Source organism: Lontra canadensis, unplaced genomic scaffold (genome assembly GCF_010015895.1).
Source record: "Lontra canadensis isolate GAN:19392208 unplaced genomic scaffold, GSC_riverotter_1.0 scaffold18, whole genome shotgun sequence".
NCBI lineage: Eukaryota > Metazoa > Chordata > Mammalia > Carnivora > Mustelidae > Lontra > Lontra canadensis.
The window spans coordinates 11,863,915-11,880,233 of record NW_022631012.1 but is presented as its reverse complement, the minus strand read 5'-3'; the positions used below and the strand labels follow the sequence as shown (position 1 = coordinate 11,880,233).

General features: G+C 36.3%; 1 protein-coding gene across 1 annotated transcript in view; it reads left to right on the top strand.

Annotated features, from left to right (window-relative positions):
- The window catches only part of BMPR2 (bone morphogenetic protein receptor type 2), a 214,924-nt gene that overhangs the window by 100,851 nt on the left and 97,754 nt on the right, over positions 1-16,319 (top strand). Inside the window, exons 2-3 of the mRNA XM_032860059.1 lie at positions 9,432-9,602; positions 11,374-11,544. Coding sequence (XP_032715950.1) covers positions 9,432-9,602; positions 11,374-11,544 — 342 coding nt within the window. The remainder of the gene's footprint in view (positions 1-9,431; positions 9,603-11,373; positions 11,545-16,319) is intronic.

Genomic DNA, 16,319 nt, shown 5'->3' with positions numbered 1-16,319 from the left:
TGATTTCAGTTCAGGTCATGATCTCAGGGTTGTGAGCCCCACATCAGACTCTGCACTTGGCATGGAGCCTGCTTCTCCCTCTCCCTCTGCTCCCCACCTGCAGCTCTCTATCTCTCTCTGTCTTCTCTCTCTCAAGTAAATAAGTAAAATCTTTTAAAAAAATTTTTATTGTGAAATATTTCAAACACAGACAAATATTGAAGACCAAGATTTAGCAGGTAGTACATTTTGTCATAGTTGCATTTGATTTACTTTAAAAAATGTATGTGTGTATGCATTAGGTTAGTTAAAACTCCACTCCTTAATTATATTTCCTTTCCTCCTTACCACAATTGATCACTCTCCTGAAGTTTGTATAAATCTTTTTTTAAAAATTATACCTACATTTTAGTGCATATTATATGCATCCATAAACAACCTACATTATTATTTTGAGTTATTTTACTTTATATGAATGATTTCATACTGCATAATGTCACCATCCTCTCACATCCTTATGTTGCTGGTCACAAGAATCCTCACCCTCCTCTCACATCCTTGAAAATTACCCATATCAAGTTACTTTGTTCCTAAATTTTCTTCATCAGAAATTTCTTTTTGAGATAAAGCATTGCATTTCTCAAAAGTCGCCCTTTAAAAATTAATTAGATTTTGAGAGCTGTCTTAGGTACAAAGGAAAATGACTTAGAAATACAGAGAGTTCCCATATATCCCCATCTCTACCCAGGCAGAGCTGCCCTACTATCGATATCCTGCACCTCTGTGATGCATTGATAGAACTGATGAACCTACAAATACCCATCATCATCACTTAGAGTCCACAGTTTACTCATAGGTTCATTCTTGGTATCGTACATTCTATGGACAAATATATAATGACATTATCCACCATTATAGTATCATACAGAAGAGTTGTATTGCCCTAAAAATTCTCTGCTTTGCGTGGTCACCTCTCCCTTCCCCCAGCTCCAGGCAGCCACTGATCTTTTTATTATCTCCATAGTTTTGCTTTTTCCAGAATGTCATATATTTGGGATCATGCAATGTATAGCTTTTTCAGACTGGATTCTTTCACTTTCTGGTCTCCTCCAGAGTCTTTCCATGTCTTTATTTATCCATTCTTCAGTTGAGGGACGTTTGGGTTAAAAATAGTTTGGGTGACTACAAATAAAGTCACTCTAAGCATTTAGATAAAAGTTTTTGTGTGAACATAGTTTTTATTACATATAGGTCAGTACCTAGGAGTGGGATTACATAGTTAAATGTTAAACAGACTTACAAGAAACTATCAAACTGTTTTCCACAGTGGCTATACCATTTTGCATTTTCATCAGAGTTGTATTCCCTCCTGTGACAGTGTCCTTGGCAATACTTAGTATTGTCAAGGGTTTATTATTTTGTTTTATTTTGAACTTTTGGTCATTGTAATAGATGTGTAGTACTGTTTTATTATGGTTTTAATTTGCATATTTTAATGTGAAATTCACATTTTTCATGTGAAAACCTATTTGTAAAATGCCTTTTTATTTTTATGTAGTGGAAAGGAAATAGATATAAAGATTGGTGGATCAATCTTGTCCTTGGCATGCTTCTAAGAAAAGCTGGCCAGCAGAGTTTTGCACATTAAAGGGCCCTGGGTGTCCAGGGAGAGGGCCTGCTTTGCCTGTTTGACCTTATTACAAAGGACTAGTCTTTGTTTAAACAACAACAAAAACACCCCATAACTGGAGTCTCTCATTTCAGATATTTAATGCCATAATTAGCTGGTATTTATTTTGTCACATTTTACTTTGTTTTTACGTAAGGAATACTGCTTAAATGACTCTTTAAACTAAGATTTTGTAGTACAAGTCAGTTTTTGCTAGTACTCTTGAAGTACTGGTCAGAGGAGGTTAGGAAATTTGAATGCTTTTAAAGCTTTTAATGAACAAATGTTTGGTCATATGTATGGGTCATATGTATTGATGGGTCATATTGTATTCTGTTGGTAGAGCACATAGTCTTAATGTCAAGTTCCTTTTTGTAGACCCCATACTTTATCTTTCTAGAATATTATTCTTGTTTTACTTTAAATAAACAAGATTCCTTTTAAAATTGAACATGTACACAGATGTGCATAGCAGTTTTATTTCTGATAGCCAAGGCCTAGAAACTACCCAGATGACCTTTTTAAAGGTGTAAAGTTAGACTCTAGTCCATCCATACTGTGGAATACTACTTTCTAAAAAGTAATAAACTATTGATATATGCAACAACTGGGATGAACCTCAAGGAAAATTTGCTCAGTGAAAAAAGCCAATCTCAAAAGGATGTGCATTGCAGGATTCTATTTATATAACAGTTGAGAAATAGCATAATTATCAAACTGGAGAACAGATTAGTGGTTGCTATATTTTAGGAATGGAGACAAACAGATGGTGATTATAAATCATTAACATGAGGGAGTCTTGTGATAGTACAGTTGAGTATCTTGATTTTGATTTATTTTATTACTATTATTTTTAAAGATTTTATTTATTCATTTGTCAAAGAGAGAGAGAGCCTAAGCAAAGGGAGGACCAGGCAGAAGGGAAGGGAAAAGCAGGCTCTCCGCTGAGTGGGGATCCTGATGTGGAACTCGATCCCAGGACCCTGGGATCATGACCTGAACAAAGGCAGATGCTTAATTGACTGAGCCATCCAGGTGTCCCTTGATTTTTTTTTAAAGATTTTATTTATTTATTTAACAGAGAGCACAAGCAGGGGGAGTGGCAGGCAGAGGGAGAGGGAGAAGCAGATTCCCTGCTGAGCCGGGAGCCCAATGTGGGGCTCTCTCCCAGGACCCTGAGACCATGGCCTGAGCTAAAGGCAGATGCCTAACTGTTTGAGCCACCCAGGCAACCTGTGTATTTTGATTTTGATAAAATGTAACAGAATTGCATAGATTTGCAGTGCATACACACAGTACTGCATGTAAAACTGGTGAAATCTGAAAAAGCTGTACAAATTGTCCTAATGTCAATTTCTTGACTTTGGTATTGTATAGTGTTTGTGCGGAATGTTTGCACTGAGGAGAGAGGCATTAGACTTCATTCTGCATTTCTTTCCAACTACCTATAAGTCTCTAATTATTTAAAAATAAAAATTTTTCACTCAAAAATATTTGATTCAACTACAAATACTCTTGTTTTTGAAATGTTTAAGTAAAACATGGATATTTTTCATGAAAATTCAAATAATATAGGAGTATTTGGTAAAAAGAGAATAGGGCAAATAGTTAATATTTTCAGAGTAGTTTGTTTTTTTCCTTTCTCTCTTCCCCTTGTAAAAATAAAGAAGTATAATGATGTTGCTGATTTGTATCTATAATGATAGTTAACTGCTGCAGACATGATAAAACTATGCCATACCTTTACACCCTACTTTCTTGGTAGTGTTGCATCATGGAGCGGGAAATTCAAGAGAGCTTAGTATTCCAGACATACTGTATCTGTTTCTGGAAATTAAATGCTGCATAGGATTAGAAAATACTGATCCAGGAAGCATATGTAAACAGAAAATGGTGACTTTATTCTCAGTAATTTGGATGTGTATGAGGGAGAATATAATGTAATATTGTTTTTACACTCATACTATTTTTATAGCTTCATTTATTGTCGAGTGGTAGAAAGACTAGATGATTATTGCCTAGATTTTGTACCCTTTGAATGGGAATATGATATTGAGTAGATATGAAAAGTGTCTGTCCTTAATACTGTTGGGGATTTGTGCCATACAAAATGAGTTAAATAAACCTGATCTTGCTCTAGGAACAAAAGAAGTTCACCTCCAGCTTGGTGTGGAGATACGCATGTAAACAGATAAAATATAATCCTAAAGTAATTAAGAGTAAAGAGCTTTGGAGCAAGAAAAAGTGACATTCTGGATATTGGGAACATGTGTATAAAGGCCACTAAAGGTCTTCCTATGTTAGTGGGAACTGAGAATGGAGGAGTGGGATCAGTCAATGGCAAGAAGTAGATGGGTCCCAGGGCTTGCTTACTTATGAGGCACAGGAGGCATAGGGCAGGGCATAGGGCCCTGTATTTCTGGAGGCCATTGATAATTTCTTTTAAAATCAGAAGGTAAAAATGAACTTTTAGATTGAAGAAAATATTTTAATGTCTAATTTTAATATATTTTCTTTATACCAATGCAGTTACAAAACATAATTTTAAATATTATTATTAAAGATTTTATTTATTTGAGAGAGAGACAGAGATAGAGCACAAGCGGGGAGGAGAGGGAGAAGCAGGCTCCCTGTTGCACAGGGAGCCTGATGTGGAGCTCAGTCTCAGGACCATAATCTGAGATGAAGGCAGATGTTTGGCGGACTCAGCCACCCAGGTGCCTCTTAAATTTTTTTTTTTTTTAATGGAGGGAGGGGCCCATGAAAAAAAAGTTCCTCATGCCCACAGAAATGATCATCCAGTTTTGTTGGTTCTTGATTGTGAGGATCTTACAAACTAACTGAAGAGTTTGGATTTAATTCTAGAACATTAGGGACCTAACAGATTTTAAGCATAATCAGTTCTGTCTTTTTATGATGATACCTCTCTCTCAGCAGTTTGGATGAGACAATTTCTAGTTTAATGTGGTTACATTAAATTAGAATTGTTTTAGTGCTTATTATAAGCAAATATCACCTGTTTAAAATGAGGAGAACAATTTTAAAAGATATTTTATTTATTTATTTGAGAGAGAGGGAATGAGTGGTAGGGGAGGCAGGGGTGGGGCAGAGGGAGAGAAGAAGACTCTGCTGAGTGAGGAGCCTTTCTCACAGCTTTATCTCATGACCCTGAGATGATGACCTGAGCCAAAATCAGGAGTTGGAAGCTTAATAACTGAGCCACCCAGGCGCGCCAAGGAGAACAATTTTTTTAAAGACCCATGTCTAATTACTGCTGTACCTGGTTAAGAACATCCCTTAAAAGACGTTAACCATAATCACCATACTTTGATCAAAATTTGTCTAGCTGTTGACCAATTTAGAATATCTATGTAAATGATCAGGTCGATGTACATGATCTGTGACAGTATAATGCTAGGTTATACTATTTCTTAATCATAGTCTTTGCTTCATCCCTATTTTTCCTACATTATTTATGAAGAATTCCTAGCTTTATACACAGATACTGCTGATACTGATCTCAACAAATAGCATTTAAAAAAAAAAAGATTTTATTTATTTATTTGTCAGAGAGAGAGAAAGAGCATAAGCAGTGGGAGCGGGAAGCAGAGGGAGAAGAAGCAAGCTCTCTGCAGATCAAGGAGCCCTATGTGGGACTCTATCCCAGGTCCCCGGGATCATGACCCGAGCCGAAGGCAGATGGTTAGCTAACTGAGCCACCCAGGCATCCCTCAACAAATAGCTTTTTTTTTTTTTTTTTAAGATTTTATTTATTTATGACAGAGAGAGATAGCAAGAGAGAGAACGTAAGCAGGATGGGAGCTGAAGAGGGAGAAGCAGGCTCCCTGGGGCTTGATCCCAGGGCAATGAGATCATGACCTGAGCCGAAGGCAGACACTTAACGACTCAGCCACCCAGGCGCCCCAACAAATAGCATTTTTAAAAAGATATTTATTTATATATTCTTTTAATTTTATTTACTTATTTAATTTAAATTCAATTAATGAACATATAATGTATTATTAGTTTCAGAGGTAGAGCTCAGTGATTCATCAGTTTTATATAATACCCAGTGCTCATTATATCATGTGTCCTCCTTCGTGTCAATCACAGTTACCCATTCCTCCAGCAACCCTCAGTTTCAACAAATAGCATTTTAAAAGCTGCAAATACTGTTTTATAAAATTTTTCTTTGTTTTGACAAGGGCTGTTTAGTTATAATTCTTGCTAGTATACCTTTATATTGCATAAAAATTTCCTGAATCATAATTTGAAAGAGTTACTGTTAAAATAGCAAATTATAATTGGTCTATACTAATGCCACTGTCACGAAATAATTCCTAAAAAGTAGGCTGATGTTATTTTTTTTTAAAGATTTTATTTATTTATTTGAAAGACAGAGATCACAAGTAGGCAGAGAGGCAGGCAGAGAGGGAGTGGGGGAGGCAGACTCCCCACTGAGCAGAGAGCCCAATGCGGGGCTCAGTCCCAGGACCCTGAGATAGTGACCTGAGCCAAAGGCAGAGGCTCAACCCACTGAGCCACCCAGGCACCCCAGGCTGATGTTATTTTAAGAAAAAAATTATTTAGTGAAAACTCAGGGGGTATTAAAGATATGATTCATTTCCCTCTAATTTGTACCTTTATTGTTTTGACATTCATTTCAGCTAAGTTAGTAGGGGTGGGGTATGAAGAGGGATACCTAGGGGAGGTTGGATTTGTTTGTTTTTTGTCTTTTTCTATAAGGAGAACTTTAGGTTTCAGTCATCAAATTATTTAATAATGGCACTAAAAGGGGCACCTGGGTGGCTCAGTGGGTTAAAGCCTCTCTCTGCCTTTGGCTCAGGTCATGATCCCAGGGTCCTGGGATCAAGCCCCACATCAGGCTCTCTGCCAGAGCCTGCTTCCCTTCCTTTCTCTCTGCCTCTCTGCCTAATTGTGATCTCTGTCTGTCAAATAAATAAATAAAATCTTAAAAAAAAATAATGGCACTAAAAATTTTACACATGTTCAGGCCGTTAGCTACGTTTCAATTATAAAATAGGATATCTAAGAAGAGCAAAAAATTTTGTTCTAACATCTTTTTCTTCACAGAAGCACACCTTTTTTTATATATTTAAAGTAAATAAAGCAGTTTTATTTATGATTTCTTTACTTTCAGGTACAGTTAAATCTGTATTCATTAACTCAATATTTAACACAAAGTTCTAGTAAAAATAGATAATAGGTGTGGAGGGGGAAAATAGGATATCTTGGTTATGGAAAACTAGAGTTACTGAGTTCATAAATTCTGACCTTTCTAACAAGACAAAAATGGAAATCGAGTGGATTGTGTAACTTTAATATGTGGTATTGAAGGTAAGGAGCACTTAACCCGAGTCAAAAAAAGGTTGGGGTGCCTGGCTGACTCAGTTGGAAGAATATGTGACTTTTGATCTTGGGTTTGTGAGTTTGAGCCCCATGCTGGATGTAGAGATGACTAAAAAAATAATAAAAAATTTAAGAAAATAGGGTGGGACAGGAAAAAAATTATGCCTTATAGATATGCTTTTTTATATCTCTATTACAGAGTTTTTGTTTGTAGTTTGAATCATTTAAGTATGAATCCTTATGTTGTGTCTGCTTTGTATGTAGAAATATATTTGATTTTAATCTTTATAATCACTTGGTAAAGTTTGCAAATTAGGATAATCTGAGGAAATACTGGTATTAAATGTGTAAAATGATCTAGTAAATATAATTAAATTTATCATTAAATGAATTTGAATATGTGGCTACATGTTGCAGAAATATAGTTGAATCAAAACTAGGCCGATGTTCTAGAATTAGTATTTATAAATAGGCTATAGTGTATTTTTTTGGCTATTTAGTTGTTATTAGTATTATCTTATATAAGACTTCCTGAAGTGGTTTTTTTTTTTCTTTTCTTTTTAAAGACTTATTTATTTTAGGAAGAGAGAGAACATGCGTGGGTGCCCTCTCTCCCTGCACATGTAGGGGAGGGGCAGAAGGAGAGGAAGAGAGAGAGAATTTTAAGCAGAATCTTCACTCAGTGCTGAGCCCCATACAGGGCTTGAGCTCAGAACTCGGAGTCAGATGCTTAACTGACTGGGTCACCCAGGCGCCCTTTTGTTTTAATGTGTACTTCTTTATTATTAGAACTTGAATATCTTTTGGAGTGTTAATTCCCTTATCACCCATAATTTGCCTATTTGTATTTGCCCAATTTTCTATTAGATTGTTCTTCCATGTTCTTTTTAGAGGTAGAGGGAGGGGTAAAGAGAGAGGGAGAGACAGAATCTCAAGCAGGTTTCACACCTAGGAGCTCCATCCCACCACCCTGAGACCATGACCTGAGCCTTGAAAGCACAAGTCGGTTTCTTAACCAACTGAGCCACCCAGGCACCCTGAAGTGGTTTTAAATGTGGAAATCAAGTTACATTTATATTTTAGTAATTACTCTCTTTGAGTACTGAATTCAGTAATAGCTGTCTGTCTCCAAATGGACGATATAAGATGCTTGAAGGGTAGAACTCTATATTACGTAATTATGAATACCCTATTTGCCTAGGCCAATACTTTGAAGGTGCTTTCTCTTGTAATAAATATGGCAGGTCACTGTGTCTAAATGGACTTAGGTATATAGTTCTTGGCTCTTTCATTTCTTCCCCAGAGTTTGGTCCTTAGTTCTATAGGTTCAGAAACATTATTTTCATAGGTCATCTCCAGCGCTAAGGTGTTAGTGAATTAAGCCATACTAGAAGGATATACACCCAAAATTAATAAATAAATCAAAAGCCCAAGAGGCCATATATATATGTATTAGACTGTTACTCTGGTTAGTCAAACCTTAGTAAAGTCAACTTTAAGAAACCAAATAAGGATCAGTTGTAGCTTTTGATAACCTTTTACTTCTTTGTTTTTCTCAGCAATGTTAATAAATATTTGTAAGCTGATAAATTATGTGGCAAATATTCTATTGAAATTAGCCAAATCAGATTATGTGTATGGAAAAAGATTAACTAGAATTGAAAGTACATTGTGTTGTCCCTTCAGCATAACGTGTGATTGAGCATTTCTGTTTCTGGCTTTTATATTGATATTTTTAATAACAAAGTCATTTTTTTTGCCAACGAATATTCTTAGTTTTAAAAACAAATTTACTAAGGTATATTTTATATACCATGAAATTCACTCATTTTAGGTGACTGATTTTTTTTTTTTAAATAAATTTACAGAGGTGTGCTGCCATTACCACAGTCTAATTTTAGAACATTTCCATCTGCCCAAAAAGAAATTAGGTACCCACTGGTAGTGATTCTCCTCATCCGTAGTTTACCATGCCCAATGATGTATGTTTAGCTTTCTATAACTGACTGTAAAGTATTGTAAAAGCGAATACTGCAGAATTTCCCAAAATTATTCAAACCTCTAGGTTTGTTAATTTGTTTGTTTTGAAGTTTTGATAATTTAAAGCATGGACTTTGAAAATGATGGTTCTTTATTCAGATACCTAAATTATTTAATGGGAGAGTAGTGAGAATAATTTGTGTAAGAAAGGATTGCTTTTGGGAAATCAGTTTTCAAGCTTCTTATTTGGAGGTGACAAATTAATGAACAGAAAGGAATTATTGAATAAATATAAATTACAAATGTATTTAGGTCTTGTTAAGGACTTAGTAGGGAAATTTATAGTCCCTTTCAAAAAGACTAAGATTTTGTATAATAATGTGTTACCAGGGTTTTCATGAAATTAAATTTGTCATTCTTTTATTTATTTTAGCTTCTCAGAACCAAGAACGTCTATGCGCATTTAAAGATCCATATCAACAAGACCTTGGGATAGGCGAGAGTCGAATCTCTCATGAAAATGGAACAATATTATGCTCAAAAGGTAGCACTTGCTATGGCCTTTGGGAGAAATCAAAAGGGGACATAAATCTCGTAAAACAAGGCAAGTAACACTTTTCTTACCTGAAATAACTTTGTGTTTCATAAAATTGAAGGTATCTTTTATCTAAAAAGGACCCGGAAGTAGATTAAACCTTTTCCAGGAAAACAGTAAGTTTCAAAATACATATCCATGTATATATTCACCCATTAGCCCCAAATTTGTAGAGAGTAATAGGTTTTTAGCTTATTTTAATAACATTTTTCTTATTACAGTGTTAATATATCTTCATTCTACAAAGTTTGGAAAATACAGAGAACTATGAGAAAAATAAATGTCTACAGTTCCATACATTTTTTTTTTAAGATTTTACTTATTTATTTGACACAGAGAGACAGCAAGAGAGGGAACACAAGCAGGGGGGGATGGGAGAGGGAGCAGCAGGCTTCCTACTGAGCAGGGAGCCTGATGTGGGGCTCGATCCCAGGACCCTGAGATCATGACCTGAGCTGAAGGCTGATGCTTAACGACTGAGCCCCCCAGGTGTCCCTACAATTCCATACTCTTACAAATTATTTTACATATTAGTTCATTCCCTGCAAGTGTATTTTTTATGGACCTCTATGTTTATATGTATGTGGCCTTATTTTTCAAAATTAGGATGATACTGTATGTATAAACAATTTCATACCCAATATTTCTTATCTTAAATTATATTATGAACATTTTCCTATGTCTTTAAATATACTTTGAAAGCTCTGTACAATATTTCATTGTATGCACGTATTGTTTATATGCAGTTTACTCACACATTACTCTGTCGTTGGCCAGTGTATTGTGTTCTGGTTTTACTGTGATACATAATGCTTCAGTGGACATCTTTGAACTTAAATCTTGCATTGTATCTGGATTATTTCCCTGGAATAGATTGCAGAAGGTAGTATTATTAGATAATAAAGCATAAATATTTTAAAGGCTCTTTATGAAAATTGCCATGTGGCTTTCTATAAATGCTATATACATTTACATTTTCCCAACAATATATGGGAGTATTACTGAAATCTTGTTATGACAATATATATATATATGTATATATATTTTTTTTAAGATTTTATTTAGTTATTAGACACAGAGAGAGAGAGATCACAAGTAGATGGGGTGGCGGGGGGGAGAAGCAGGCTCCCCGCTGAGCAGAGAGCCTGATGCGGGACCCGATCCCAGGACCCTGAGACCATGACCTGAGCCGAAGGCAGAGGCTTAACCCACTGAGCCACCCAGGCGTCCCAATATATTATTTTTTTAAACTTAGAACAGTTTAATAGATATAAACAAAAATGAAATCTTACTGTTGCTTTAATAATAATTCTTAGATTAATGATGAGGTTAAACATTTACTGGTGGCTTTTCTCCCCATGAAGTGCTTGTTAAAACTCCGCCATTTTTTTTGTTGCTGTTGCTGCTATTTAAAAAATGTAGGGGTGCATGGGTGGCTCAATGGGTTAAGTCTCTGCCTTCAGCTCGGGTCATGATCTCAGGGATCATGCGTGGGATCGAGCCCCGCGTCGGGCTCTCTGCTCAGAAGGGAGCCTGCTTCCCCCTCTCTCTGCCTGCCTCTCTGCCTACTCGTGATCTCTCTCTCTGTGTCAAATAAATAAAATCTTTAAAAAAATTTTTTTAAATGTGTATTTCCCATTCATTTGTAGGAGTGGTTTATAACTCATATGTATTATGTACTTACTGTGTCACATTGATTGCAATTATTTCTTTGTTGTTTTCCTTTTAACTTTATTTATTGTATTAACCCTAACTTGTTTGCATTAATATCAATTTGTAGGTTGTTGGTCTCACATTGGAGATCCCCAGGAGTGTCACTATGAAGAATGCGTAGTAACTACTACCCCTCCCTCAATTCAAAATGGTACATACCGTTTCTGCTGCTGTAGCACAGATTTGTGTAATGTCAACTTCACTGAGAATTTTCCACCTCCAGACACAACACCACTCAGTAAGTAGTTTAAGTAATTTACTTTCCTTGTTGTTAATTCTTTTCTCCAAAGATCCGCAAAATTTTTAAAAAAATATAAAAACATCAGGTTTGGCAGAGGGAAAGAGAGAGTTCAAACATTATGAGACCACATCGAGTTAACACCTGAAATCCAAAAGAGGTGCACCAGGATTTCCAGGGTATCACAAGAGTACCAAATAAGTTTGAATTGAGATATGGTACTTTCCAGCCTCTGTGAAGCTATACTTCCAACAGTACAAATATACATACACGTGTGGGTGCCTGGCTGGTTCATAGTTGATAGAGCATGCAACTCTTGATCACAGGGTCATGAGTTCAAACAACATGTTGGACATAGAGCTTACTTAAAAAAATATACTTACGGAGGCACCTGGGTGGCTCAGTTGATTAAGTGGTCAACTTGATTTTGTCTCTGGTCATGAGATCAAGTCCTGCATCAGGCTCCACACTCAGTGTGGAGTCTGCTTGAGATTCTCTCTCTCCCTCCCCATTGCCCCTTCACCTGCTCACTCTCTCTTAAATAAATAAAGGAAGAAACTATTAAAAAAAAAAACCCTCACATACTAAAAAAAAAAGAAAAACCCTCACACATAGAGTTATTCATTGCAGTATTATTTATAACTGTAAAACACTGGGAACTCTTAAATGTTCAGGAATAGATTAGTTAAAATATACTATGATATATACATATAATGGAGTACTAACTGTACATCTATAACAAAAAATAAGTAATATCTCTATGAATTTATATGGAGTGATTTCTGGAGATAATGTTAGGAGAATAAAAAGCATATATATACTGTGCTGTCTCTTGTGTAAGACAGAAAACTTATCTTTACAAAAAGAAACAAAGGATAAACCAGAAGATAACTAAGTTGGTTACTTACAAGGGATGGAGAGAAAGGAGTGGAAAGTATAAAGGAATGAGAGAACTAATGTAAGGATTTTACAAACACAGTGTTTTACTATTTATACTACTTCGGTCAATATGGGATGTAAGAGATGGGAGGAGAATTGCAAACAAATACTGAACTCTTTTAGGTTTGTTTTCTAGTAGCCTGGACAAAGCAATTGTGAAACAATTGTAGACGTATAATAAGATTAAGAAATAAGTAAATGGTGTTGATGCTTTTGGGAGCCAGTGCTCTTACTGAGGAAATAGGCACATACAATTATAGATGGAGGAATACGATAGAATACTGTATGGATAGATTATAATTCAAGGTATGAGAATGGATTTATGATTTTAAAAATATACGTATGTATGTGTTACATGCATGGATATGTGGCCATGTATATATGTGTATGCATGTGTATATATTTGTGTATATATTTGTATTTATGTGTATAGTGTACACACACATCCCTATATATTATCATTTCTTAGCTCTATTTGTTGAAAAGGATAAGAAGCCATAAATACCACCCCAGTAGCAGTAAACAAATGTAATACTCAGATTTAGATTCTAATACCACTCCCCAGCAAAAAGAAGTTGGGCTCCTTGGAAAAATGACTTATTCTCAGACTAGAGCAGAATAGGTGCAAGATAAGCCAGAAGTATCCTATAACACTAGAAAGTAAGGAAAAGAAGTGCCCCCAAATGCAGGGGAGACTTGTCACAAGGTAATAGGATCCAGCTTGAAGAAATTCCTACTGTCTAAATTTGGGACAATTTGAGTGCTAAAGAAGTACAGTAACAAATTGTAAACCATTGGAGGGAAAATGAATTCATGAGTCAATGCTGATAGCAGAGACAGAAGAAGAGAGAGTACTTGCTTATAGTAGAATGCCAGGTGCCTGCTGGTAAGTTTAGGGGAGTGGAGTTGGAAAATTATCCTTCTGTAGCCATCATGGTAAGGATTGGATCAGGCAGGAATAACCAAAACATCCTAAATCTAAGGGCATTTTGAATATGGAGCCAATTTATTTGCATTTTTTTAAAGATTTTATTTATTTATTTGACAGAGATACAGCGAGAGAAAGGGAACACAAACAGGGGGAGTGAGAGAGGGAGAAGCAGGCTTCTCCTGCAGGGAGCTGGATGCGGGGCTAGATCCCAGGACCCTGGGATCATGCCCTGAGCCGAAGGCAGACGCTTAATGACTGAGCCACTCAGGCACCCTAGAATATTTGCATTATTTTAAAGTGTCTCCCACATATTGCAAGGGAAATATTAGTAATCATAAGTTGAGGATATTGGGTAACACCTTGATCAGGTAATTAAAATCAGCATCATTAATGAAGGGCAAGATGGATATCCATGATACCCTGAGAAGGACACAGTATCACTAATGGAGTACTGTATCTCATCCAAGAATGCATAACCAGAACCTAATCATGAGGGAACATCACACAAACCAGGAACTAGGAGTGCTCTGTTACTAGGAGTGCCAATGTCCTATAAAGCAAAGAGACTGTGGGAAAGATCTAGATAAAAAGGAGGCTAAAGAGACTTTACAACTAAGCCATGCCTAGCTCTCCTATGCTGGATGTGAAAAATATGATAAAGGACATTGTTAGACCAATTGGCAAAAGAGATGATTAAGGAATTATTTCAATATTAAATACACTGAAGCTGGTAACAGTATTACGGTTATATAAGAGAATATCCATATTCTTGGGAAATATCCCAAGAAATGTTTAGAAATAAGGGACAATAATGTGTGTGTGTGTGTGTTTGTGTGTGTGTGTGTATTGACTTCCCTGAGATGGTTCAAAAAAAGTATTTGCGTGTGTGGTGTGCACAGAAAGAGAAAAGAATGGGGGGCGCCAGGGTATCTCAGTTGGTTAAGAGTCTGCCTTCAGCTTGGGTCATGATCGCAGGGTCCTGAGACTGAGCCCCATGTCAGGCTCCCTGATCAGATGGGGGAGTCTGCTTCTCCTTCTCCCTTCCCCTGCTTGTGCTCTCTCGCTCCCTCAAACAAAATCTTAAAAAAAAAAAAAATGATAAAGCAAGCAAATGGGGTAAAATGGTAACAATAAGTGAAATTGGGTAAAGATGTATGGTTATTCTTTGTACTCTTCTCATTCTTAGAACTATTCTGAAAGTTTTAAATTATTTCCAAATAAAAATTTAAAAATTTATCTTTTTGGAATATAGCACATTTCAAGAATTCTCTGTCAAGAGCTTTTATTAGTCTATACTCTGAGATCTTCAGTTTGGGATTATTTCCTTTGATTTGTTGAACCACTAAACTGAAAGTAGTAGGATGTGTTTTCATATCTGCTCAAGACCATTAGCTTTTATCCTGAATTGGCTACATTTATTTTCCACAAAGAAGCAAACAAACAAAATAAGATTTCTAATTTTCACTTGTACATCTAGCTAGATGAAAGAGAAGTGAATTTGTGCATAAGTTCTCCTCAATATTTTTATAGCTACATTTCAGAATGTTACTGAGATTTTGGTCTACTATAATCTTTTTTTTTTATCTTTATTTTTTTATTTTTTATTTTTTTATAAACATATAATGTATTTTTATCCCCAGGTCTGTGACTCGCCAGGTTTACACACTTCACAGCACTCACCATAGCACATACCCTCCCCAATGTCCATAACCCCACCCCCCTCTCTCTCCCCCCTCCCCCCAGCAACCCTCAATTTGTTTTGTGAGATTAAGAGTCACTTATGGTTTGTCTCCCTCCCGATCCCATCTTGTTTTATTTATTCTTCTCCTACCCCCCTAACCCCCCACGTTGCATCTCCACTTCCTCATATCAGGGAAATCATATGATAGTTGTCTTTCTCCGATTGACTTATTTCACTAAGCATGATACCCTCTAGTTCCATCCACATCGTCGCAAATGGCAAGATTTCATTTCTTTTGATGGCCGCATAGTATTCCATTGTATATATATACCACATCTTCTTTATCCATTCATCTGTTGATGGACATCTAGGTTCTTTCCATAGTTTGGCTATTGTAGACATTGCTGCTATAAACATTCGGGTGCACATGCGCCTTCGGATCACTATTGTTTGTATCTTTAGGGTAAATACCCAGTAGTGCAATTGCTGGGTCATAGGGTAGTTCTATTTTCAACTTTTTGAGGAACCTCCATGCTGTTTTCCAGAGTGGTTGCACCAGCTTGCATTCCCACCAACAGTGTAGGAGGGTTCCCCTTTCTCCGCATCCTCACCAGCATCTGTCATTTCCTGACTTGTTAATTTTAGCCATTCTGACTGGTGTAAGGTGATAATTCATTGTGGTTTTGATTTGTATTTCCCTGATGCCGAGTGATGTGGAGCACTCTTTCATGTGTCTGTTGGCCATCTGGATGTCTTCTTTGCAGAAATGTCTGTTCATGTCTTCTGCCCATTTCTTGATTGGATTATTTGTTCTTTGGGTGTTGAGTTTGCTAAGTTCTTTATAGATTTTGGACACTAGCCCTTTATCTGATATGTCGTTTGCAAATATCTTCTCCCACTCTGTCAGTTGTCTTTTGGTTTTGTTAACTGTTCCCTTTGCTGTGCAAAAGCTTTTGATCTTGGTGAAATCCCAGTAGTTCATTTTTGCCCTTGCTTCCCTTGCCTTTTGGCGATGTTCCTATATCAGATCGCATAAATCTTTTGCCTTTTACTATAATCTTTTGAACCAAAAGCTGAAGTATTGCCAACTAGGAATCATTTATGTTAGCCCAATAAAAAGGGAACGTGTTTTTTAAGTGAAGTGCTGTAATATGGGAGCATTGGCTCAATTGCTTCTTTTGTTCTAAACAAAGTAAGTGAATTTGAAGTTAGCAAACAAGATGA